The sequence below is a fragment of the Mauremys mutica genome, chromosome 3, assembly GCF_020497125.1.
Source record: "Mauremys mutica isolate MM-2020 ecotype Southern chromosome 3, ASM2049712v1, whole genome shotgun sequence".
Taxonomy (NCBI): Eukaryota; Metazoa; Chordata; order Testudines; family Geoemydidae; genus Mauremys; species Mauremys mutica.
In genome coordinates, this window is record NC_059074.1 from 119,787,490 (window position 1) to 119,814,095 (window position 26,606).

Here is a 26,606-nt window from a genome sequence, read left to right on the forward strand (position 1 = left end):
TAATCTTCTGGAACTTCCACAGTGTTCCAAGATTTATTGAAAATCAACATTAATGGTCCAGTGAGCTCCTCAGCCAGCTCTTTTAAAACTCTTGGACGCAAGTTATATGGACCTGCTGATTTAAAAATGTCTGACTCTAGTAGCTGCTATTTAACATCCTCCTGAGATGGAAATGGAATGAAAAGGGTGATATCATTATCATATGATATGATTCTATCATCTTTTTTCCCTCTTCAGGACTCCTTGTCCCAATCTATTCTCCTGACAACCCCAGGTCTGGCTGTTTTGTCCCCTGTGTTCAAATCAGGCAGCTTCCTCCACTATGTTGCTTGGTCCCAGCAGGGAGAACACAGTAGAGAGAGAATCTGTGCTCTCAATTCCAGTGCCTGGATCCAGCCTAGGGATGCAATTGCAGGGAAAGTTCAGCTCAGCTCTGGGCTGTATTATGCTCAGTGATGACCAAATCTTTGGTGTTTTTAGTTGCCAAGCTGTAACACATTTCTGAGCATGTGAAAACTGCTGTTTTTCATAGGCTTATAACTTGGCCAAATTTGGGCAGACTTTCACAGGAACAGACTTTCACAGGAACAGCGAAAGATCTGTCCCAGACACAAAGGCCACCCCCTGCCAAATTTCAAGTCCTTGCTTCAACGTATGGGGATGCTAGAGCTTCTAAAATAAAAAGTTGTCAGCATTTTTAATATGGGCAAAACCATATCTATTTCAGTAGCCTCATTCTCAGAAGTAACTGAACTGTTTTGGCTGAAAGTTTTTTTTTTTTAAAAAGGAGCCTGAGGCAGACATGACATGTAGAATTTCAGCCTGAACAGTTAAAGTTCAGCAAAGATATAAGCAACTGAAAACAGGGTCTTAGAATGGGAAGTGTCGGACAACCTTAGTAATATGTGATGCTACCAGCCTAATCTACAGTATATTCGTACACAAAATCTCTGTTGTGCATTAGTTAAGGTTGCCCCACATCTACTATGCCTGACACAAACCCAAGGAAATGACAGGTTAAGTCGCCTAACAGCATATATCTTCTTCTCCACCTATCACTACCACAACTATTGTACACCATATACTACAAGCAAACTGTAACTCTTTTCCCACCCAGGTATGCCAACCTTCCAGAATGCCCTTTACCAAATTACTCCATCCAAATACACCAGGCTACTTCTTAACTGTCCTCTTCTGCATATATCCAAGATTACTGGTTATTTTATGTTTGGGGCAGAGGAAAGGAAATGTAGAAGAATCTGCCTAATGCCTAATCAGTCAACTGAAGATGCATAATATAGATTAAGAAGTCCAGAAAGTGTGTGGTCAGTCGATCTGGGAAAATAGGGTTAAAATCCTATTCATTTAAATGTTCAGATGAATTTATTTCAGCCATAATCATGCACCTTTTGTATTAAAGTTCAATGATATTTTATTGACACGTGTTTGTGGAAAGCAAGTTTTTACATAAATGTCAATATTCTTCCTAGAAAGGGTTAGCTTAGAACATTCTCATTCAAACAGAGAAAGCTGGCTGGCTGCCTGCCCGGACAAATTATGTTCCTCTTCTACAATACAGCCACTCAAATGAAGAGAATCAGAAATGGATGCTATAATTTTTTTTTCTTACTTTAAATATAGCATATACAGGTATTGAGATTTTTTCATTATGTGAACTTTCATAGGATTCATTCTGTGGTTATCTTTAAACCAGTACTGTATTTAAATAGGATGGAATCTGGTTTATCTTAAACATTGGGCACTAACTGAACTATTAGCCGTTGATAACAGAACACTTATCGTTCCATACTTCAGGATCAAAGAGAATGGATACTCCTGTTATATTGCAGGAAGTGGGAAGTTTTATCATAGGAGAATTTTTGCAACATATTATCATCATGACATTTTTTTCACTAATACAATCTGAAAAGTATAAATATGATTACAAGCTTGCACTGTATTCACAAATATTAATTAAGCAGAAATGTCACTGTATCATACAACTGACCTTCTAGAAAAAATGAATGGATTGCAATTTTCTAGTAACTTTCCAAAATTATTTTCAATCCTCATTAAAGGGGAAAAAGCCAAGCACAGCTGGGTAGAGAAACATCCGAGGCTGACTTTACTGATAATTTGTTAGTTTTGCAACAGCATAAACAAGCACACTCAGTCACATTTTTTTTTAATGCCATTCGTTTAAACTGAAGTTGCCAATACATCTTTTTAGAGTTGAGTGAACTTGCTTTATTTTCTTCATATCTACATGCATGTACACACTCCTGGATTTATTAAGTAATAGGGTAAATGCAGAATGGACTTTAAGGATACGATGCAATATATCTGCAATGGATACTTGATTTGGATTTCTTAACAAAAAGGGTACTATAGAACTTTCTTAAGCCAATATTCCTATATTACTGCAATGCATATAGTGAATTCATTAACTCTTTGTATAGTAATCCAAGTGTGAAAAGGATTAATACTAAACACTATTTACACGTATAATCATGCAGCCACTCTTTCTTTAAGTAAATTTTATAGGAAATAAAGCATAAAGCTTGTTAAAAATGTGCAAAAATAAAAATCTTCAGTTTATTGTTCCCTTCTTGGAACAATTTCCTAAACAAATTGAATCTTCTTTTCACAAATGATCAAGTGCAATCTTCTTAGCTATAGTTAGCCTCCTGTAAAGATATAAAAATCACATTTAATAATAAATTATACTTTGCACTGACATATAATGTTCCATCAAAGGATCTAAAAATAATGTATACATTTTAATGAACCAAGCCTCAACATCCCCATGAAGTTAGGAAATGATACAATTTTTTAAACACAGAGAAACAGAGGCACAGAGAGAATGACTTATTCAGGGTCACTGAGGAAGGCAGTATCAAAACCAGAAATAGAAACCAGGGGAGAAATCCTGGCCCCATTGAAGTCAATGGCCTGTGGTGTTCAGGAATCCCTTTGGGCCCACGGTGCTTGAAAGAAATACTCAATTCACCGACCAGTTCCACTGCCTCTGCATAACAGAACATGGGCGTCTGCAGCACCACTTCCCAAACTCCCTGTCTATGAAGCTATGCCACTAAAAGATACAGTCCTCAAATCACATCTTCCTTTCCCAGGCAAACTTAATGATAACAACACTTAAATAATGTGATACAACAACAATTCCAAAATGTATAACCCACCTGCTAACAAAACTTATTAACAATGTTCAATTAATCTCTGAGGTGCCTTGCACTGTTCCCTGGACTTGTGGACATCTCCCTTGAAAAATGAGTACTACTGTTGCCAGGAGATGGTAATTTGTTCCGGTAGTGTTATGTCCTGGGGTTTGTCTTTCTCAACCTGTTGTATTATCTCAACTCACTGCTTCATATCTCCCTCCCTTCTGGAAACTGGAAAAGAAGATGTTGCCTACTCCTCAGCACGTGTCTATCTGGTGCGATGGCCATTAAGACTGTGGGGCAACCTCATGTGATACCACTGTCACTGATCTCCATCATAGATGAATACAACATCATTTTCAGGAAGTGGTGGCAGTTCCCAGTTCCCAAATCAGGCTGCATTTTTATGTTTAGCTTTATCTGTCTCTTCATACTTCTGCAAGTCCCCACTTCCTCTGACATCAGCTTCTACCATTACAGGCATTCAAATTCTCAGTTTTCTGATAAACAATATTTCTGCAGATGACAAACCATATTTTATTGAGGCCATCCTGCAACTTTACAGTGCTAAGTACAGATTAGAGTCTGACTCTGCAGCCTTTTTCAGTTACGACTATTATTTTAACACCACTTTCCACCAACCTGTTGGATTGGTGATAATGGGGACTAATGATTACATGTCTAAACCCAAACTGTACTGTAAACTGCTTAAACCTATGCCCAGTAAGCTGTGGTCCTGTCAGAACATTATGATGTCAGAAATACTATGCCTAGCAAAAAAAGATTTGACATGTATCTTCTAGTACTATGTGTTACAATAATACAGATACAAGAGGAATACAGAGGAACAAGAGGACAGAGCTTTGACAGGGTGAGGCTATTTTCATCAGCATAGTTAATTATTAAACTGCTTTGATGCAGTGGAATGCAGAGGTGTTCTTTTAAGAGGCAATGTTCTACTTGGAATGTCAATATGTACCAGGAACATGGGGCAGCAGTTGCAGGTGCTTTTTGCCATCAGTGCCTGGTACGTTCAACACTGAAGGAATCAATAGGAAAGTATAGAATCATAGAACTGTAGGACTGGAAGGGACCTCGAGAGGGCTTCTAGTCCAATCACCTGCATAACTAAAAAGAAAACCCAAGACAAGATTATGGCTTTAAGTCTCTACCAGTACTATGTGGGTGAGGAGAATGAAGCAAGGCTTTTCATTGGCAGAAGCTCTCAAAGACAGACAAAGACTCTCTGAGAACTCAGAAAATGTACACAAAAGTAGTCACTACTGCATCATTTCCCAAGGGGCAGCATGCTCTCTCCCAGAATTCTGTCCACCAAATCTGCGCTGCTCATGTGGAGTCTAGTACTATTGTTCATGCTAGACTGCCATGGTCCTTATGCAACAGAAATGTAAGGTGCCAGATGCACCCTGTAATGGGCTTAACTCTCCCACATTCCCTCTGCAGTCATATTCGATTTGTCAGGTTGGAATGCAGCAATTTTGATCGAGATTTCAGTGTTAGGATTTTGTATTAGAAAAGTTTCAGAGTAGCAGCCGTGTTAGTCTGTATCCACAAAAAGAACAGGAGTACTTGTGGCACCTTAAAGACTAACAAATTTATTTTAGCATGAGCTTTCGTGAGCTGCAGCTCACGAAAGCTCATGCTAAAATAAATTTGTTAGTCTTTAAGGTGCCACAAGTACTCCTGTATTAGAAAAGGTACTGAGAAGATACTATCTCACACCTAAGGGGCACGCTAATAAATCTGACAAGGGTTCTCTAAGTAATCTCTTACCTATTTCGTGCATTTAGTGAGAGTATAGTTCATAAACCAATGTTAGCTAAGTCTAGGGAGGTTCTAGCAAAACTGTCACACAACTCAAAATATATGACAATCAGGAACAATACTATGAAGGATTTTACCCTGAAATAGGCTGCAAATTACAACTGCTAAATTAATGTGTATGCAGCCTCAGTCACGCATGGAAACCAAAAAAAGAACAGAATTGATAGGAGTGTGTATAAGAGAAAAATGTTTAACAAAAGGTAAAGTTTTTTAGTTTCAATGATACTACTGACATCTAATGGTAAAACATAGTAACTTTTAAAAAGCTTAAACACCTTTGCTGAAAGATATGCATTATAAATTAAATCGCTAATACCTAATTAAGTGATAAGACAGCATTTACAGTTTCATAACCTTTGTTTGTGACAAACACATTAGAAGTCAAAACACAAATGTAATTTACTCTTCCTTATTATTTTAACACTGGCTGAAAAATACTTTTGTTTTCTACCTGTCTTGAAGAATCACCAACGAAATTAGATTGCTCTCTACATAAATTATTAATTCCTATAATTTTAGCACTATGTAGCTATCAAAACCAAATGAAGATTAATATTTTGCAAGTTAGCATTTTAAAATTTGATCTTCATTTCCATACTCTTAAGATGTTCTGACATATTATCCTCCAAAACAAACAGGATTAGATAGTGACAACACACCTCTTTCATCACACCAAGGCGCTGATGTTAGGAGGGCTGGGGGTAAATCAGTTGTACTCTGGAGGTATAGTTCTTCATGTTGGTTTATTTACAATATTTACAGAATAGACCCTTTGGGTTTCTTTAAATGAAAAAACAAAAACAAAACCATTTCCTAACTTCCACTGGGGTACTGCCTCATCATATGCTGGCCCCTCCCCAAACAGAAATACACGCAAGATTTCCCTTATAGAGAAAAACAACTCTTTACCTAGGAGAAGCCTTTTCCCCATGCTCTACACAACCTTTCCACAACTTGCTTCCCTTTCCTTCCCTCCTATCCTCTCTTTCTCTGGAACAGGTTTTGAAAGGTCACAGGCTGCCCTTAATTAGCCCCAGGTGTCCATAATTAACCTGAGGTAACCTCTTTCAGTACACAGAAAACAGAGCTTTAACCACTCTAAGACAGATATACCTGCCCCGTTCCAGACTGTCAGGTCTGACTTTAGGGTATGTCTACACTTACAGAGTTTTTGCGCTGACAGTTTCACCAGTGATAGAGAACCAGTGAAAGTAAAGCGCTGGTTTGTGTACTCACTCAATTCCTCAGGCGTCAGAGAGTGTTTACACTACCAGCACTTCCATCGTGGATGAGAGCAGCACTGTAGGGCAGCTATCTCACAGTGCAGCTCTCTCCATAGGTCTTGTGGGAAGGGGGCAGGGGGTGAGCAGAAGGCATTCTGGGTCCCTGCTCAGTGCCCTGTGCTGCCATGCTTCATGTCTCAGGAGCCCCATTACTTCCTTGTTTCTTCCGTGGCATTTTTTTTTAAAACCTCCTGCTGTCTGGCTGCTTTCCCTGCCACATCTACAAACAAAGGGGAAGGGAGCTTCAAACTTCCTGGGGCTTATGGGGGAGGGGCGGACATCTGTGCATCAGAGCAGTGGAGATGCTGGCCAGAGTGGTCGCTTTTGGAACTGCGGGATATCCTCCGGAGGCCAAAAGGTGTTTACACTGCTAGAATGTGTCTTCACTTTCACAACAGCACAAAAAGAACAGCAATAAGAGCTGTATGCCTCCCGTGAAGGCGGTTTTCTTTTTGCGGTGAAACGTCTGAGTTTCACCACAAAAAGTCATTAACAAATGTAGATGCTCCCACGGTTTTAGCACAAAAAAGGGACTTTTTGAACTTTAAATGGTAAGTGTAGACATAACCTTAGAAAGATAATGTGGGTGAGGTAATAGCTTTTATTGAACCAACTTCTGTTGGTGAGATAGACAAGACACAGGTCTGACTTTATCATGCTGAGTCTTAAAGTGAAATAAATGTAGAGGGATTGAAATTTGAGGAATTTACATTCCTGTTCTGAGATTAAAAATATTAGGATAATAGTATACTGTATTGTGGCATGAAAACATGCAAGTTACTTTTAGCAAATTACTGTCTATTAGTGTGAAGTTAATATAGTCCCGTCCCGTCCCCTCCTTCCCCCGATTACAGGTCCTTGTATGAAGTGTCAGGCAGCACTACTTTTTTAATTTAAAGAACCTGCACTTGGGCTGGTTATATAGAAATGCAACCTCAATGCTGAACTGAACACTGTACAGAATTTCACTCAGATCCTTCTGTAGTTTGCTTGTAGTAACCTCTCTGCAGTCTTCTTTAGTCAAGTTAGCTATGTCAATATTTTTTTAAATTATTTTAGGCTTTGCTAATCTTATTGTTTGGTATCCTTCACCAAGGCTAGTGTATGAGATTCGTGAACGCATCTTTTGACTAGGCCAAAGTGTTTAGTGGCCATTACCTGATTACTTGATGTTTGGTTTGGTCTTCACTTAGCTTCAGGCTCCTGAGTTTCTGTTTGATGTAATGCTTCTATCTGAACAGAGCCTCGATGAGATGCTTCTGTTTGCCCAGCAGGCTGACCAGATGCTTCTGGATGATCAAACGCATCTAACCTCTTTTCAACCACCTCACGAATCAATGCTGAAATGACAAATGTAGTTACTATAGGGCAGAACAGACATTTTTATAGATAAAAAAATGCAATATTTAGAGATGATTTTATACATTATTATATTATTGGTTGACTCACAGGGCAACAGTGAAATGTAATAGTAAATGCAGAAAATTTTACCTGAGATTGTGATATATGCTTAGCCAAATTAGCTCTAGTTACCTCAAGGCAATTATTTTAAAAGGTTCTATTCAACTGTTTTATTGTCTCTCTTCTCTTATCTTTGTTCCTTCATAACTGCTGGAGCAGGTCACAATGCCAGGAATCAGTACTAGTGAGGGGACAGTAAATATTTAAGGCAAGGGATCCCTCCAAAGCAAAAAGAATCTAACATATCTCTGGAGAGCAGTGCAGTTCACTTTCACTGAAACAAAAGCAGCAGCAAAATAATACTGTTTATTCCCTTAAAGATCAATAAATATCACAAAGTGTGGGATCCCACTTCAAAAAAAATTAATAAACATGACAAATGAAAATAGCCCAAAAATTAATCAAAAAAGGTTTTTATTTTTAAAACAATACAGAAAATGGAACAATATAAAGGTGACAGTAACAGCTCTATGGTTAAGACTGAGTTGAGTTTTGCACTTAAAGAAGATTCACCCTCTCTGTTATGTATCCTCCCCAAAACTGTAGCACTTACTCTTTGAGTACAGAATAAATTTTCTTTGAATTTACAAGTAAATCCATTCATTAATTTCCAACTTAAAATTAATTTAAAAATGGATTCCATGAGAAATTAAGCACTGTATTTGATCTTTTATTTTTGTTCTAAATGGTCTCAGCTCATGCATTATCTAGCTACACAAAAAATGGGAGATGGATGATTTTTAGTAGATCTGATGCAATGGGCAATTTTTTAAAACAGACCTACTAAACACTGAAGGCAGGTGGAGAAAAACTAAGGTGGTGCAACAGAACGTAGGGGGTAGGAGGGCAAAGTACCTGTTAACTGGTCAGCATGCTCCAGCTACTTTGCACTGCTGTAGGATGGTGCAAAGCAGCTAGAACACATTGGTGAATCTGGCCCTAAAAGTTAAAAGCAAAGCTAAAAAAAAAAAAAAAAAATAAGATGGATACTACATATCTTCCAGTCATTAGTATATCACATGCTTGTGGAGTGTTCATGGATGAACTTTTTAATAATAATAAAAAAAATTCCTCAGACAAAATGTCATTAGTAAGGAGTTAAGTTTGAGAAATACATATCAGTAATTTAGGGTAAAATACATAAGAGGAAAGTTGTAATTATCAAAGAAATAAGGTCTAGATTATCGACCCAAGAAATTCAGAATTCAGACTAAATTTTAAAGAATCCAAAGTCAAGGTATAGAAATGCACAGTTAGGGTAGTCAAACAACCTTCTTGAGTCTGACTTGCAGTGACACCATGAGGAAGAGATATATGCAAAACAGGATGAATTTGTGTTTAAAAATAATTGTAATCTAATCTGGGACCACACACTGATATACATTAATTATAACTGTATGATTATTGCATGGTTTAAGATTGGTGCTTTAACTGCAGCCTGTAAAGGTAGACATTTTTTAAAATACTGTTAAGCTCTGAGGAGCCAATCAAGAATCAGAGACTGGTTCATTTACCTGATTAATTACTGCTTTAGTTCAGGGGAAAGTACAGTATTATTGATTACTGAGGAGCCAAGCAGATGTCTCCATGAAAAATGTGATTGAGTTACACTGTTCCAAACCACCATACTGATTATATCTAAAATTAATAGTGGAAAGTTACTAGCCACATGACTTTTCAGCCAATCATGACCAAGAATTTTTCTTCTGTTCTTATTCTTTCATTTAGAATGACCACATTGCTACATAGTTGGGATAATTTATACATGTGAGGCCATAGGCCTTTTGTTATATACCAATGGCCTTAAACAATGAATATGCTTTTCAATTTGAGGAACAAAAGGGCCTTCAGTTTGTTCAATGGAAAACTAAATACAGTAAAAACTTTGGTATCCAGCATGTTGCAGGCATGGGGGGTGCCGGTAAGTCAAAAATTTCGGTTAACTAAGAGGGAGGGAGTTTGGCTGTGAGGGGGGCTCAGGGCTGGGGGTTGGGAGGGGTTTCAGGGTGCCGGATCTGGTGGCGCTCACCTTGGGCAGCTCCCCACAAGTGGCGATATGTCTCTGCTGCGCCTAGGCAGAGGCGCAGCCAGGCGGCTCTGTGCGCTGCCTCCACCCACAGAAGCCGCCCCCACAGCTCCCATTGGCTGCGGTTCTTGGCCAATTGGAGTGGTGGAGCAAGTGCTCAAGGCAGGGTGGGGGCAGCGCACGGAGCCTCTGTGGCCATTCCCGCGCCTAGGAGCAGCAGGGACATGTCGCTACTTCTGGATATGGATATTAAAAGTCCAGTTGGATATCAGAAATACCAGTTTCTAGAGCTTTCTGGTTGGTAAACTGCAGGATAACACAGCTTTTACTACACAAGAACATAGTTTATATTTCTCATTTATTTCACAGACAACAAAACTATGTAAATAAAAAGAGAAAACAATTAACATTCATTAACCACTTCACTTCTGCTGAACATAACAGTAACCTCTGTCAGAGACATTCCACATATGCTGTGTACTGTCAGTAGAGATGTGCTGCTGAAACACGCTTGGTATTTCTATTTTTTTTTCACTTGATCAATAATTACAAATCACCAGCATAAAATGGGTCTGGGAATTGTCCAACAGTCAGAAGGTTAAAAAAAAGAAAATGGTAAAATACCATCCCATCTGGACAATTGCAACTGTTGTTAAAATATCATCTGCTTCTTTATTTCACAATAATCTGACTGAAAAAAGTTAAGCAGGGTACATTATATTCCATGACTTTGTAACTTACTGTCAAGCACTGCCCTTCCCAGAATCTTCTTCTCCAATGTCTTATCTACTTCTGCCATCACCCATGGAAGGAATTCTTTCTCAACATCTGTAAGATTTGTGGAGAGAAAGCAAGATAAAGTATTTTTATTAATGATGTGTTATAGGATCTTAGGGTCTATTTTTCACTTAATGTATGGTTGTTTCCCATTGTTGAATGACAACTGGTGCATTAAAGACACTTGTCCTGTAAAGATCCGATTTTACAAGGAATTGAGTCTGACTTTAGTGGTTGTTGAGAGTGCTCAGCCTCTTGCTCAATCAGGCCCCAAGTTAGAAATGAAAAATTGCATTTAGTTAGACGAAAATAAGGTTCAGTAATTTAGGATAGTAACAGTTCTGCTTTTAATTTGAACATATCCTGGCCTCTGTCCTGTCCAAACTGTTTAATTCTCTATGCCCAAGGAGTTCCTGCTTATCCTGGTATTTACAACATTATCATATTTTAACAAGGCAACCCTATGTCTTGCCATATTTGCAAGATATACACAGGTTCTGCTTGTGCCCAGTGACTGATGCTGTGTAAAAAACTTAGATTGAAAGTACTTTCAGGGCCCATGAAATGTCACTATGTTCAACATGATGTTTCAATGCAACATAACATTTGCATGTAATTGTCATACTGACAAAGTTTTCTCTCATTACTTAGGTCCTCAAAAGTGGCATTACTCAGGCAAAAATAAGTTGTACACCATAGCAGGCGGCTTGTAGCAAAAGGCCACACAGAATTGTATTGGAAACCTTGGGGATGCTTTAAAGTAATCAATAATGGCAGCAGTTTACTTATTGGAAGTGCCCTTAGGTTTTACTGTATTAATAAATTAAAAAGCAAGAATTACAGAATTGAACTCCTTGGACCTGACAGTACCTCTCTTCTTGCCAGCTAGACCTCTACTTACAAGTAGTCATAATAAGACTCTGAGTGTTTGTTTCTGAGATAGACAGATCAAAGGGTTAGCCAAATTTACAAGTGCAGTGTATGAATGACTGGACTGACCCACAAGAAGAATTACTGTTCGAGCTAACCATGTGATTGGGGTGATTTATTAGGCCAAATTGTTAAACCTTCTGGACTCATCATATGGGACCAGAAAAAAAGGGCATTCAAAGTTCAAAATTCTATTTCAGTAGTTTGAACTTCAGCCACTGGTAGTAGCCAAAATAATTCAGAGAGAGCATTTTCATTCAATTCTAAATATGTGATATCCGCAGACATCCATGGTATCAATGTGCATAAAAATATGCCATAGAAACTTTGTTTTGAAGCAGGAACCCAAGGTAGTAGGAATTTGGCAATACATCTTATCTGATTTTCTCACATCTTTTAATCTACCACTATTTATCCCCATCACTCTCTTTTTTTTGGGTAAGTGAATGTACTGTTTGTGAAAGATGGAATGATGGCATTGAGAAAAAGTCCTCTCCCCTTAGAAACCCAGGAAGGAGGGACCATTTCTAGAGCTGAGCATTTGGCTCATTTTTATGGCTGTTCAGCCCTAGATCATTCTTCTTAGACTGCCATCAAGAAAGCCAAACATGATGATGTTTTCTGTGTCATGGACACCTATCACTAGATATTCCTCAGAGACCCACAACTCATACCACAGAAGCCAAAGAAGAGCCATTAAGTGGTAATGACCTTCAGGGCCTAACTGAGACAAGAAGCAGAAGCACAGGTTTATATTTTGCATGCAATGCTGGATATACATGTAGATGTGCATAGCTAAACAGATGCCCTCTTTTTCATGCACAGAAAGGTATGCACCTACTTCTGGCAGAAAATCTGGCTCTCAATCACTGTGATTCACAGGAGTGACCTAAAGATGATGGGTTTCATGAATTATTATAAACTCCTTGAGCCATCCAGTTCTGTCTCTTGCACTCCCTTTTCACATCCATCCTGTCTCTTAAGGTGACGACTACTGGTTTTCAGTTAGGAAGAAGAAATTGCAGTTTTATTTATAGCTGGCTTTCACAGGGCACTCCATATGTAAGCTGCATGGAATTATAATGTCTTCACTACACTACAACTGTAAACATATTGTGGCAGCCAATTATAACATAGTTGCCCCCCTCCAGTCATTGTTTTAATACTTTTTGCTTTTTCCAGTATAGAGGGAAACAAACTGTTATAACCATATTAAGAAAACCATAATACAGCTCTGATTTTGTCAGGTCTGTAGTATGGTTACAGCAAGGTAGGGTACACAGACTAGACCAAACTAAGTTATAACACAACCTGGGCATTAAGTTAGATAGCTGCCTGCTGGTATGGTAAAATATTGTCGTGCAGATGGTTTCTTGGGCAGCAGTTTGTGAAAGATGTTCACCTCACGAGCTGAGGAGTGTGACTGTAACATGCAATGACCCTGCTGACAGAGGGTGGAAAAGCAATTGTGTACTTTTTAAACACCAGTCTCCCTCTAGGCCAATAATTGCAGGTGTGCCACAATGTTATTCTTCCAGGGACCTAAAAAGGTCAGACTTTGAAGCCACTGATTTGCATAACTGCTATTTCCTTTTTAACAAATTCTGAAACTTTCCATGCCAGAGAAACAATTCACTTTAGATTTAAAAAATGTAAATTCTTGATTATCTTTCTAATAACATATCTCTTTGTGTAGTGTCCAGTTTGAATGGCAACAAGGTTTGCTCTGATTGCACTGGCCTGGAAGTCAAATGGTTATTTTTTTGAATACCATGTACCTAAGTTGCTGAAACTAGTAGGCACTTGGCTAACCTTTTCATGCCATAATCGCTGAGCTTCTAGGGTGATCCAAGCTGCCAGAAATGGAATATTCAATCAGTAGGTTCTCTTTTGTGGAGTTTTTAGTGCTCATGAAAGCTGCCAGACTGATAGCTATGGAGACTCAGTCTTCCATTTGTTTGAAGGGCAAAGCACAGGTGGAGCAGTGCTGTATCCTCATGTCACAGAAGCCATGTGAAAGCAGGTGTTGGGGTAGGCAAGAGCCTATCCACAGCATCCTTCAGAAGCAGAATGGGAGGGTTTCAAGAACAAGGGGTGAGGAATCAAGGAGCTAAAGATAGTATGGGGCAGACTAAAGGAAGAGAGCAATTAGTGGAGTAAATCTAGGACTTCTGCTCCCCACACTGTTTTCTCACTGTTTACTCCCTGTCATCCATTCTGCCTTCTGTCCTCTGTTCCCCTGCTTGTCCCCTGCCTGTCTTCCATTCCGTCTCCACTTCTGCCCCTGCCTGATTGGCAAGATCCTTGTTCCAACCAATTCCTTCCCTCTTCTGATAATGTTTAACAGCATCAAATACCTCAAAAACATCTATGTGGGTGAAACCAGACAATCACTATGCTCTTGAATGAACTCACTCAGAAAAATGATAAAAGACAAAAACACCATCTCTCCTGTGGGTGAACATTTTTCATAAAGCAGTCACTCCATATTTGATCTTTCAATACTCGTTCTCAAAGAAAACCAGCATAATCACCTTCAAAAGGCAAACTTGGGAACTGAAATTCATAACTCTGGTAGATACCAAAAACCATAGACTCAACAAGGACACTGGTTTTATGGCTGATTACAACAATCTGTAACACACCACACTGCCTGCTACCCTTAATTGCCCATTTCAAATGCCTTCCTTATGCATAACAATCTAACCCTCAATTGCCCGCTTCATTTAGAGTGACTAGCTACAACGTGTTACCCCTTATGCTTAACAATCTGTCCCACCTTATATTTTGCTCAAATACTGATTTCCTTCCCCGAACTTGAAGAAGAGCTCTGTGTAGCTCAAAAGCTTGTACCTTCCACCAACAGAAGTTGGTCTAATAATAGATATTACTTCACCTATCTTGTCTCTCTCATATCCTGGGACCAGCATGGCTACAAGCAACACAGCAAACAATCTGTAACAGGGTTTTTAAATGATTCTCAAAAAATCTGAACTCTCTGAGCGTCCCACCTACAGCTCAGCCTATGTTTGTCTGTGTTCCCATTAACTTTCACTTTCCATTTAAATTAAGTTGCAAGTTTTTAATGCATTGAATTTAGCTCTTTTCAATAAAACATTATTAGCTACTGGTGTAACAAATAGGATCTAGTTGTATATGAGCGACCAGTAATGTTAGTTTTAAAATTGACTTTTTTAAAAAAAATACCAAATATGCCAGTCACAAATGTAAATAATGAATGAAATTTAATTTTATTGTTTACATCTAGATAACCAATACTAAATGAAAAAAGGATTGTAAACGTCTTAAGTTATTGTGAATTTTATGGTTATTTTGTGCGTTAGAGTTAGGACTGTTGATTAATCGCAGTTAACTCATGTGATTAACTCCAAAAAATTCATCGCGATTAATTGCAGTTTTAATTGCACTATTAAACAATAGAATACCAACTGAAATTATATATTTTGGATGTTTTTCTACATTTTCATATAGTATTCTGTATTGTAATTGAAATCAAAGTGTATATTATTTTTATTACAACTATTTGCACTGTAAAAATGATAAACAAAAGAAATAGTATTTTTCAATTCACCTCATACAAGTACTGTAGTGCAATCTCTGTGTTGTGACAGTGCAACTTACAAATGTAGATTTTTGTGTGTTACATAACTGCACTCAAAAACAAAACAATGTAAAACTTCAGAGCCCACAAGTCCACTCAGTCCTACTTCTTGTTCAGCCAATCACTAAGACAAACAAGTTTGTTTACGTTGACGAGAGATAATGCTGACCACTTATTTACAATGTCACGTGAAAGTGAGAACAGGCATTTGCATGATACTTTTGTAGCTGGCATTGCAAGGTATTTATGTTCCAGATACGCTAAACATTCGTAGGCACCTTCATGCTTTGACCACCATTCCAGAGGACATGCTTCCATGCTGATGACGCTTGTTAAAAAAATAATGTGTTAATTAAATTTGTGACTGAACTCCTTGAGGGAAAATTGTATGTCCCCTGTTCTGTTTTACCCGCATTCTGCCATATATTTCATGTTATAGCTGTCTCGTATGATGACCCAGCACATGTTCATTTTAAGAACACTTTCACTGCAGATTTGACAAAGCACAAAGAAGGTACCAATGTGAGATTTTTAAAGATAGCTACAGCACTCAACTCAAGGTTTAAGAACCTGAAGTGCCTTCAAAATCTGAGAGTGACGAGGTGTGGAGCATTTCTTTCAGAAGTCTTAAAAGAGCAACACTTAAATGCGGAAACTACAGAACCCGAACCACCAAAAAAGAAAATCAACCTTCTGCTGATGGTATCCGCCTCAGATAATGAAAATGAATATGCGTCAGTCTGCACTGCTTTGGATTGTTATCGAGGAGTACCTGTCACCAGCATGGACATACATCCCCTGGAATGGTGGTTGAAGCATGAAGGGACATAAGAATCTGTAGTGCATCTGACATGTAAATATCTTGCAGCAGCGGCTACAACAGAGCCATGCGAACACCTGTACTCACTTTCGGATGACACTGTGAACAAGAAGTGGGCAGCATAATCTTCTGCAAATGTAAACAAACTTGTTTGAGTGATTGGCTGAACAAGAAGTAGGATTGAGTGGACTTGCAGACTGTAAAATTTTACATTGTTTTACTTTTGAATGCAGTTTTTTGTACATAATTCAAGTTCAACTTTCATGATAAAGAGATTGCACTACAGTACTTGTATTAGGTGAATTGAAAAATACTATTTCTTTTGTTTTTATACAGTGCAAATACTTATAATAAAAAATAAATGTAAAGTGAGCACTGTACACTTTGTATTTTGTGTTGTAATTGAAATCAATTTATTTGAAAATGCAGAAAACATCCAAAATATTTAAATAAATGGTACTCTGTTATTGTGAACAGTGTGATTAATCATATGATAAATCACTATTAATTTTTTTAATCGCTTGAAAGCCCTAGTTATATTACATGCTTTCTGTAAAGAAAAAAATAGTACAAACCTCTTTCTACAGGATCATAGAAATATCCACTCTCACGAAGACTGCTAAAGACTGAAGGAATGAGATCAGCCAGGTAACGCTGAGCAAATGCCCTTGCTGCAATTTTCTCTGAAGTCTCCTTCTGCTTTTGAAGCAATTGTGACTGTTGATTTTTGCGACGTTCCTGTCAAAGGAATGTTATATGTAAAATTTTCAGCCTTTTAGCTGTTAATTCCAACCCCCCAAAAGGAGAATTTAATAAAACATGAACTTTTAAAACACACAACAGGCATATAAAATGGGGGAGGTCAATTGTTCCTTGGATAAGTACACATAACTTATATGGGGTCCACCTGTGTGTACACGGACCTGTCAGGTGGAAAAAAATGTTTTTAAATTGAAAAATTATATTCAAAACTGCTGAATGCCCAGAACCACATTATTCACAGCCATTTCAGCAAAATGGTTCCCTTCATTTACTTTTTTTATTTTTGGTACATCTGTAAAGCAGTGATTTTGCATTTGCTGACTTCATGCCCTTCTCTGGTGTCTCAGCATGAACTGGGCTAATGACATGGAAATCCCTATTGTTGATAAGGCAGGAGGTCTGCTTCTGGGGTGGGAAAAGGCAAATCTGGTTTTACTTAAAGATTTTCTAAAGTTTTCAGTGCTCTTATTTTCTGTTCTATTTAGTATAAAATGATAGTATTAAAAATACAAATAAAACTGCTGAATGTTAAACAAAAACAGTCACTATTGGTCAGAGCTCCCTAAGGGAAGAACCACAGGCAGAAAGTCCAGTTGGACATGCTGGGTAAGCACAGTCAATACACAGAGGTACTGTAGCTGAGGACTTCGTCTACGAGTGGGAGAATCGCAGAATTCCACCCAAGAGACGGTAAGGGTATGAGAATTGACATCTTATGGGGTGCACTCAGGGAGACCAGAGAAGGAGAAAGAGATGCAACTAGTCCTGCAACCATGACTATCACCGCCACTTTATGGCTGTCTGAGGATTTCCGGCTCTTTTGATTGCCACTACAGGATCTAAGCATTTTAAAAAAGATTACATCTAAAAAAAAGTTACTACGGTCTATGGTGTAATTTTCTAAATACTGCCCTTTGTTTCCAAAAAATGCTTATTGCTGAGAAGTTAAACACAATGACGGCTGGGCACTTTAATATACCTCATTTGGTACATACAGACCATGAAAGAAGTGTTTGCACACTCAGGATTTTGTGCATTAAAGAAGTTGGATGTTTTCTTTTTCACTTTAGAGCACTGCAAGCATTCATTTGAGAGGTATCTTTGTGGAAATCTCCAGTTAACTGCTTGACTAAATTATTTTATCAGATACATAAGGCAAAATGCTGTCAGGTTCTTTGCTATGTATGAGGTACATTTCTGTGAAGTGGTTACATTTCAGTTTGAATATCAGTACTTTACAGAAACCACAACATTCTGCTGATGTATGGAAACTACTAAAAATGCAGCAGTAAAGGCATTAAATCGAGCTATTTTTATAATGGTCTAACCTGAGGTTGCCCCTTTAAGTTAATCAAACTTATTTTAGGTTTTGTCTTTGTCTTCCAGTGGTGTAAAGCCAAATGAATACAAGCTTGCAGAAGACCGAAGGTCAAGACACTGACATTGCTGGACTGCTTTATCATATTGATACCTTTTCTTCTCTGTGTCGCCTCTCCTGCTCCTCAAGACGTTGTACTTCAGCGAGCTCGGCATTGCGTAGTTCCTCATATGCATACTGATGTGTCCGCAGATTGGCCAGCTCCTCTTCTTCCATGACTTCTAGCAAAGCTTGTTCAATGATTTTTCCAATCAAAACTTCTAGCATTGGTTTGACTTCAATGTCAAAGTCAAAGAGCTGAGGATGAAATCAAATTAAACAGAGATTTATGTATCCAGGTCCCAATCAATTTAAAGTCTTATCAAGGTGAACAGAAATGCTTACATCTGCAATAGCTGGTGAGATCACTAGTGTCTAACACAGGGCTGGGAAGACAGTTTTGTGCAGCTGTAATGTTACCAACTGTAGCAAGGAATGTATGAAATTCTGAACTCAGAATGGGACAAAAAGAGAAGCAAAGGATAAGGTGCTATTTGGTAGATGGGCAGTACCAGATCATATGGAGGACTTAGGTTATTTCACAGTTTTAAAAAAGAATTAATCCAGTCCTCACTAAGTGATGTGTATGATCCAGACTAAATACCACTAAACATGAATACTGGTAGTTCTGTCATTCTCTCCCCTCCTCTAACGGTAGTTCCTGCCACCTCAGCAGCTCAGCCTTTCTCTCTGTCTGAGACCCTTTCAGGCTCCCCTCTCTTTAAGAAAGCATCCATAGCAACGTGCAATAGGTCTAAGTCTGTCTGGTGAGCCCAATCAACAGACCAGTTCAAAACACAGTCACTTTTGCAGCCTCCAGTCAGAGGCAAAAGGCTAGACTGGACCCAAACCATGCTCACATGCACATCCCTAGTCCCCTCACACTGAATTTTATTATTCAGACATGCAGAGAATTTCTGAATGTTTTAATTTTTACTGCAAAGAAGTAAAACATTAGCATTCAGGGTGAGGCATTTTCCTTAACATTATCATTATCCTCACAGTAAAGTACTCTAGACATTATAGGGAATTTTTAATCTCTCTACAAAGAGTAGTTCCTCCATGTTTCTGAAATGTTTCTTGACTGAGTTAAACTCTTCATTTTGTATCACAAACTTATTTCGTACATAAGAAATGTTGCTATGGTTGCAGACCCAAATTTGCATTTGTACCTCTCCTTCTTCTATCTGTGTGGCCACATCTCTCCCTGTTTTGGCTGGGATGAAGAGTGGAGTAGGTGGTCTGTCCAGAAAAGCATCTGTTTGACACTCCACATCAACCTCTATTATGCGGTCACCAAGCTCTTCCAGATACAACTCTATGAAGCAATAGTGACGAATACTGTATGTAAGGTTGTTTTTCACAAAAAGCCAATGTGGCAAACTTATTGTTAACAGAGGTAAATTATCATATTAAAATAATGTACAATAAAATGATTACTACAAAGTTAAAGTCTCAATGTAATATTTACACCCATTTTTCTGTGTAGGAGCTACCATTCTCCTATTGTCCATAGTGTCTAATATATTTAATGGGATATGATTCATAAAGTGATATTTCATTTGTCAGATTTCAGAAGTTGACAAGGTCATTTTGATTACGCATAGACTATCAGGTTTTAGCTCACTTTGTGAAATACTGTTGCAGGTGGAGTTAATTCTGATAAAGCACGTTAAAAGAAAGGCCACAGATAGTATATCTACTACCAGCTATGTTTAAAATGTGTGTGTGTTTTAATTCTCCATGGTATGTTCATTCTGAGAGGCAGTTACTAAGTGGATGAGAGTAGGTCTGCTGTACTGAGACATGGGCTCTCCTTCTACCTTTTCAGAAATAACCTTCAGACAAATGAGAATCTGAGTACTTTCTCATCTGTAAAATGTGTGTGTGGAGGGGAAGGGCTGAGATACAAGACCTTGCTCAGTAATAAGGGCTGGGAAGTGTACAAGATTAACACTATTCAGTGGATAAAGTAAGAGATTAGAACTAATTGGGTCAAAAGAAATGTAAATGGAGGGAAAGCCATTGCTGCTGCAATTGGGAAACAGGAGGGCGGGATGCTCACTTGAGCCTGGGAGCAGGTTCAATGTCACTGGAAAATTCAGAAAATTAAGATCAAGTGTCCTGTGAGCATGTGCAAATGGCATTTTTCCCAGTGTACAGCTCAGCCAAATCTGAACAGATTTTCAGAGGCAGCTAAAGACACTGCACTGACCTGAAATCTACCCCCTTGCCAGATTTCAAGTTCCTGCTACAAAACCATTGAGGGCTAAAAAAAGATGTAGTTTTTCTTTATTTTCCTAACAGTAGCTTTAGTTTTGGAAATGGCTCCACCATTTTTGTCCAAACTTTCAAAAAAAAATTTCAACCTGCGCCAGATACCAAACATGGAAAATTTCAGCCTGAATGGATAAATTTGTTAAAGTTGTAAACAACTTGAAAACAGGACGTTATAATTGGAAGGGACAGACAACCTTAACTACTGATGTTACTATCAGCTCCTCCTACAATACTATTAACAATGTGAATTAAACTAAGTATGTTAATATGGATCAATGAAAAGTTTTTTGTTTTTAATGTTAGATCAAGATTTTTTCAACATTCTACCTGTCTGCACATCAACATGCTTTCTGCCCTCTACAGGCTCTGGAGTTCTTGACTGAAGCTGCTCTTTTGCTCGTTTTCTGGCAAGTGCTTTCCTGTGAGCCTCTCGCTGCCTTTGGAACTCAAGAGGGTCAGGCTGAGCAGTCTGGGGGTTGATACAAAAAGTTTCTTAGTTTTGCAGGGAAAAATTCCAGCACAAATTGTACACAAAATTACTACTAAATAATTTCTAAATATAAGTGATTTTTTTAAATTTCTACAAATCAAATAATTTAGATCTGCTCTAAGATATGGCCCCTGCAAAGACTTCCACAGCTTCTTAACTTTACAAACTGTGAGTAGTCCCATGGACTTCAGTGCATAAAATTAAATGGGTGTGTAAATCTTTGCAGGATAGGGGGCTAAGGAAGTAGTGTGCTATTTGGAAATATCTAATAGCTTAAAAGTGTGGTTCTATTTTGAAATATAAGCTGTTTAAAAATGGCATGAGTTTACTAACAGATTTGCTCTCTGAAATTTTTCAGTCATGCCTGCAGGCTTACTTTATTGTCTAAAGCAAGTCTTTACTCCAGTTAGCAGAGCACAGCCCAGACAGCTATGAGGGTGAAAAGGATTCTGTTCTAGGTTGCATATTGTCAACAGAATTGTTTACTAGCTTCTGATTACAGAATCTTTATTGTTGGTGAAGGGTGAGCCAGAAGGTACCCATGACTTTTAGATTCAAATATTGCATTTGCAGAATTGTCAGTTAGGAAACCATTTTTTAAACTTTATAAACAGAGCAAATTTGATATGTAATCAGAAAGAGATAATAACCATGGAACCATTTCCACAAAGTCACTTTTGAGTACAATGTCCTTTAAATCCAAAAGTTGATCTACTCTAAAAATGATCTGTTGGAGAACATTCTCTGGAAACTAAATCTCTCTAAAATATTAATCAGAAATATCACAAGACATTGAATGCCTCTGCTTCAAATAAGCATTGCTTGTGAACACTACGCCCAACAATTCTCTGTAAAGGGCTATAATGTATCCACCTAAACCAAATGGAACCAGACTGCTGGCACTTAAAATTAAAATGGTCATAGAGCAGTTTTTAAACTAAGGGCTGGGGGAAAGCCGACAGGTGCGGAGGAGCATGTAGCTCGGATAGAGACATCCCTTGGGGGAGGATCTATTAATGGAGCTTCTTTATGTCCTAGTAAGGAAAAGAGGATGGAAGATGATAAAATACAGGTAGGATCTAATGAGAAACAGTCAACTGAAAAAGAGACCCATTCAATGACATCATGTAATGGCAGACAGCTAAAAAGTGACAAGTTTTTAAAGTGCTTACATAAAAATGCTAGAAGTCTAAATAATAAAATGGGTGAAACAGAGTGCCTCATATTAAATGAGGATATTGATTTAATAGGCTTCACAGAAACTTGGTGGAATGTGGATAATTAGTGGGACAGAGTAATACCAGGGTACAAGCAGCAAAGAATCCTGTGGCACCTTATAGACTAACAGACGTTTTGCAGCATGAGCTTTCGTGGGTGAATGCCCACTTCATTGGATGCAAGAGTGGAAATTTCCAGTGGCAGGTAAATATAAGCAAGTAAGAAGCAAGCTAGAGATAACGAGGTTAGATCAATCAGGGAGGATGAGGCCCTGTTCTAGCAGTTGAGGTGTGAAAACCAAGGGAGGAGAAACTGGTTCTGTAGTTGGCAAGGCATTCACAGTCTTTATTTAATCCTGAGCTGATAGTGTCAAATTTGCAGATGAACTGGAGCTCAGCAGTTTCTCTTAGAAGTCTGGTCCTAAAGTTTTTTTTGCTGCAGGATGGACACCTTAAGATCTGCTATTGTGTGGCCAGGGAGGTTGAAGTGTTCTCCTACAGGTTTTTGTATATTGCCATTCCTAATATCTGATTTGTGTCCATTTATCCTTTTCCTTAGAGACTGTCCAGTTTGGCCGATGTACATAGCAGAAGGGCATTGCTGGCATATGATGGCATATATTACATTGGTGGATGTGCAGGTGAATGAACCGGTGATGGTGTGGCTGATCTGGTTAGGTCCTGTGATGGTGTTGCTGGTGTAGATATGTGGGCAGAGTTGGCATCGAGGTTTGTTGCATGGATTGGTTCCAGAGCTAGAGTTACTATGGTGCGGTGTGCAGTTACTGGTGAGAATATGCTTCAGGTTGGCAGGTTGTCTGCAAAACGTCTGTTAGTCTATAAGGTGCCACAGGATTCTTTGCTGCTTTTACAGAACCAGACTAACACGGCTACCTCTCTGATACTTGATACCAGGGTACAAAATATATTGGAAGGACAAAACAGGTAGTGCTGGTGGGGTAGTGGCACTATATGTGAAAGAAAGCATAGAATCAAATGAAGAAAAAACTTAAATGAACCGAACTGTACCATAAAATCTCTATGGATATTAATTCCATGCTCGAATAATAAGAATATAGCAGTAGGGATATACTACTGACCACCTGACCAGGATAGTGATATTGACTGCGAAATGCTCAGAGAGATTAGAGAGGCTATAAAAATAAAAAACTCAATAATAATGGGGGATTTCAACTATCCCCATATTGATTTGGTACATGTCACATCAAGATGGGATGCAGAGATAAAGTTTCTTGACCCCTTAAATGACTGCTTCTTGGAGCAGCTAGTCCTGGAACCCACAAGAGGAGAGGTAATTCTTGATTTAGTCTTAAGTGGAGCACAGGATCTGCTCCAACATGTGAATATAGCTGGATCACTTGGTAATAGTGTCCATAATATAATTAAATTTAACATCCCTGTGATAGGGAAAACACAACAGCAGCCCAACATGGTAGCATTTAATTTCAGAAAGGGGGACTACACAAAAATGAGGAAGTCAGTTAAACAGAAGTTAAAATGTACATTGCCAAAAGTGAAATCCCTGCAAGCTGCATGGGAACTTTTTAAAGACACCATAATAGAGGCTCAACTTCAATGTATACCCCAAATTAAAAAACATAGTAAGAGAACCAAAAAAGTGCCACCGTGGCTAAACAACAAAGTAAAAGAAGCAGTGAGAGGCAAAGAGGCATCATTTAAAAAGTGGAAGTTAAATCCTAGTGAGGAAAATAGAAAGGAGCATAAACTCTAGCAGGTAAAGTGTAAAAATATAATTAGGAAGGCCAAAAAAGAATTTGAAGAACAGCTAGCCAAAGACTCAAAAATAATCACAAACAATTTTTTTTTTAAGTACATCAAAAGCAGGAAGCCTGCTAAACAACCAGTGGGGCCACTAGAGGATTGAAACGTTAAAGGAGCACTCAAGGATGATAAGGCCATTGTGAAGAAACTAAATGAATTCTTTGCATCGGTCTTCATGACTGAGGATGTGAGGGAGATTCCCAAACCCGAGCCATTCTTTTTAGGTGACAAATCTGAGGAACTGTCCCAAAGTGGTCATTTTAACATGTTGATAGTGTCACTGTTTATCCGGATTTCTATGGTAATGGCACCACTTCACAGCTCCACATCATACATCATCTTAACACCGACATAAGCTTTCAAATGATGTATGATGTGTGTGTGTGTGTGTGTGTGTGTGTAGGGAGGATGTACTAAGTGTCTACTGCTCACTTACTGGAATAGTCCTGCATCTACAGGATAAGTGAGCACAAGTTAACTTAGAAACAATATTCCCAGAGTTGTGCTAATATCACTGAGATGCTGATGAACAAACCGGGAAGTAAATAAAGTTGTGCTGGCTTATACTCAATAGCATATACACAAAAAGGAAATGAAAAAGGAGAAAACATCTTAATCTAAAGTTTTCCCAACACTGTTAAAACAAAATCTGAACAGTGGAAGTTCACATGAAAATACATTACAGCATTTCTAGAAACTAAAACTGTGAAAACACCCACATATTAGTCCAAGAGGAGAATCCATGATTGTGCTTTATGTAAAATTAAAGTAGAAATGGGTAAAAAATATGATTCTATAATAGTTCTATGGACTCTTAGTTTTTAACAAAGCTATAATAAGATTTATGTAAACAGAACCTACCCAAGGTAATGTATGAAGGGCATAAGTGTTGCCTCGTACCACTCTCCTATCGTACATGAGGTTCGCATAGCGAACAGGTTCTTCCTCTCTGTAACACATCACATCATAAAGGAACAAAATCAACAGATCTAGTTATGGATTGAGTCACATTTGGGACCCCCGCAACAAGCCGGTTCTGAGAGCGTGCGGAGTCGGTCGATGCTACGCCCGGCTCATGAGACAGCTCATGGTGTCCGACACCATCAGGTGGTCCAGAGACATTTATACGGAACACATCACAGGACACCATCAATACCGCATTGACTAACTGAGACCGCTGACCAGGGAAATAACCCGCTTCCTTCCCTGACGAACCAAGGGTCGCACCCCACCCATTCACTTATTCACCACACCGTTACTGACTTGGGGGACAGGACGGGGCCGGGGAACCTGGAGATGGGTGTCAGGGGGACGCTGGAAGATGAGATGGGGGGTCAGGGGACGCTGGAGGTGGGGACAGGGGGGCGCTGGAGGACGGGACGGGAGAAGGGGCGGGGGCGCTGGGGGCGGGGGCCGAGGCTCCCGGGGGCGCGGTTGGAGCCGGGCTGGGCAGTGCGGGCTGCAGGGGGCGCCGCGGGCCGGACTCACTGCTCGCTGGGTCCCGGGGCGCCCCGGTATCTCCGCCGGGCGGGCAGGGCCCGGGGGCGGCTGCAGTAGCTGTAGGTGCCGCTGGCTGCAGCCGCCGCCTCCTGGTTGCGCGCGGGGAGCATGGAGGCCGTGGCCATGGCCGCGGCGGGGGCTGCCGGGCGCGGGGCTCAGCCCAGCCTCAGGGCCCCGCGAACAATCCTCGGTCTGTTGTTGCCCAGCGACGCGGCGTTCGCTCCTTGACAACCGTCTCCAGGATAAACTGCGACCCGGCCGGCAACAGGGCACTTCCGGTTCGGGAGGCAAGCCTAGCGCAGCGCGCATGCGCACGCCGGCCGTCACGCTTCACTGGGCTTGTGATGGACGGGAGCCGCTGTTCCTGACCGCGTGCAGCTCTGTCTGCCCGGCTCCTTACACACCTGCAGGTGGCACACGCGGGCGTGTGTGCGAGGGAGAGATGCAGTCTGTCCGTCCCCACTGTACAAAGATTATGAGTCAGGCCCTTTAAAAATCATAAAATAGGCTCAAATATGAGATTCAACAAAGAATAATTTGTTGGTGCTTTTCATGTCTGCTGGTTTTTTGCACCTTTAGGGTTTCAAGCTTTTCTCAGGGTGGCTAGAAACGTACATAATAAAATAAAATAATAAAAAAAAGCTGAGTCTCATATAAACACCTGACTCCAGGAGCTGGGTCATTAAGAAAAATATTTGATTCTCCAGTGACTACCCCTCTTTCTGCACCTCAGGCTAATGAGCCTGTCTGTACTTCATCACTTACACAGACACCCATTTGGTTTGAGGAAGAGGCCTTCTTGGGTTGTCACAAAAAACATGTTTTCTTGGAGCTAGTAGAAGTAGTATCATCCTGTAAAACATTAACTAAAGTCAAAACAAGTTTTGAGCCAAAATCAACTATATATTTTCTGTTTATAGCAAAGCACAAAAATGTGGGCAAAAATGGAAGCTGGATAGAGTCTCCTTGAAAAATTTGGTTCTGTAATACTGCATTTCTTCTGAGGAGTTATGGTTGACATAAACAATAAGATGAAACCTTGTGTGGCTTGTTCATGTTGTTAGATGCCAACTGGCCTAAACATGCATATCTGATGTACTGATAGATTGTCTAATATACAATAGAAACCACACTAATCCATATAATTTGCACACAAAAATTGCAATCTTTCACCCTTTCTCATCACATGTTTAA

General features: G+C 39.3%; 1 protein-coding gene across 1 annotated transcript; it reads right to left on the minus strand.

The window, feature by feature from the left end:
* Positions 1-1,432: 1,432 nt before the first annotated feature.
* Positions 1,433-25,679, minus strand: RSPH3 (radial spoke head 3). The gene is made up of 9 exons (XM_045008422.1): positions 25,401-25,679; positions 24,774-24,861; positions 20,730-20,871; positions 19,295-19,440; positions 18,177-18,380; positions 16,519-16,681; positions 10,536-10,622; positions 7,466-7,647; positions 1,433-2,687 (listed from the first exon to the last, which is right to left on the minus strand). The coding sequence occupies exons 1-8, from the start codon at positions 25,535-25,537 to the stop codon at positions 7,493-7,495; spliced, it is 1,122 nt and encodes a 373-aa protein (XP_044864357.1). The 5' UTR covers positions 25,538-25,679; the 3' UTR covers positions 1,433-2,687; positions 7,466-7,492.
* Positions 25,680-26,606: the final 927 nt, after the last annotated feature.

What these genes read in the sequence shown, in the direction of transcription:
- RSPH3 (XM_045008422.1), bottom strand. Translation starts at nt 25,537, where the DNA reads ATGGCCACGGCCTCCATGCTCCCCGCGCGCAACCAGGAGGCGGCGGCT. An exon ending in CTATGATCCTGTAGAAAGAG is followed by an intron (nt 10,623 to 16,518) that starts GTTTGTACTATT and finishes CAAATCTTACAG; the next exon opens with ATGTTGAGAAAGAATTCCTT. An exon ending in GGGAAGGGCAGTGCTTGACA is followed by an intron (nt 7,648 to 10,535) that starts GTAAGTTACAAA and finishes TTGTCATTTCAG; the next exon opens with CATTGATTCGTGAGGTGGTT.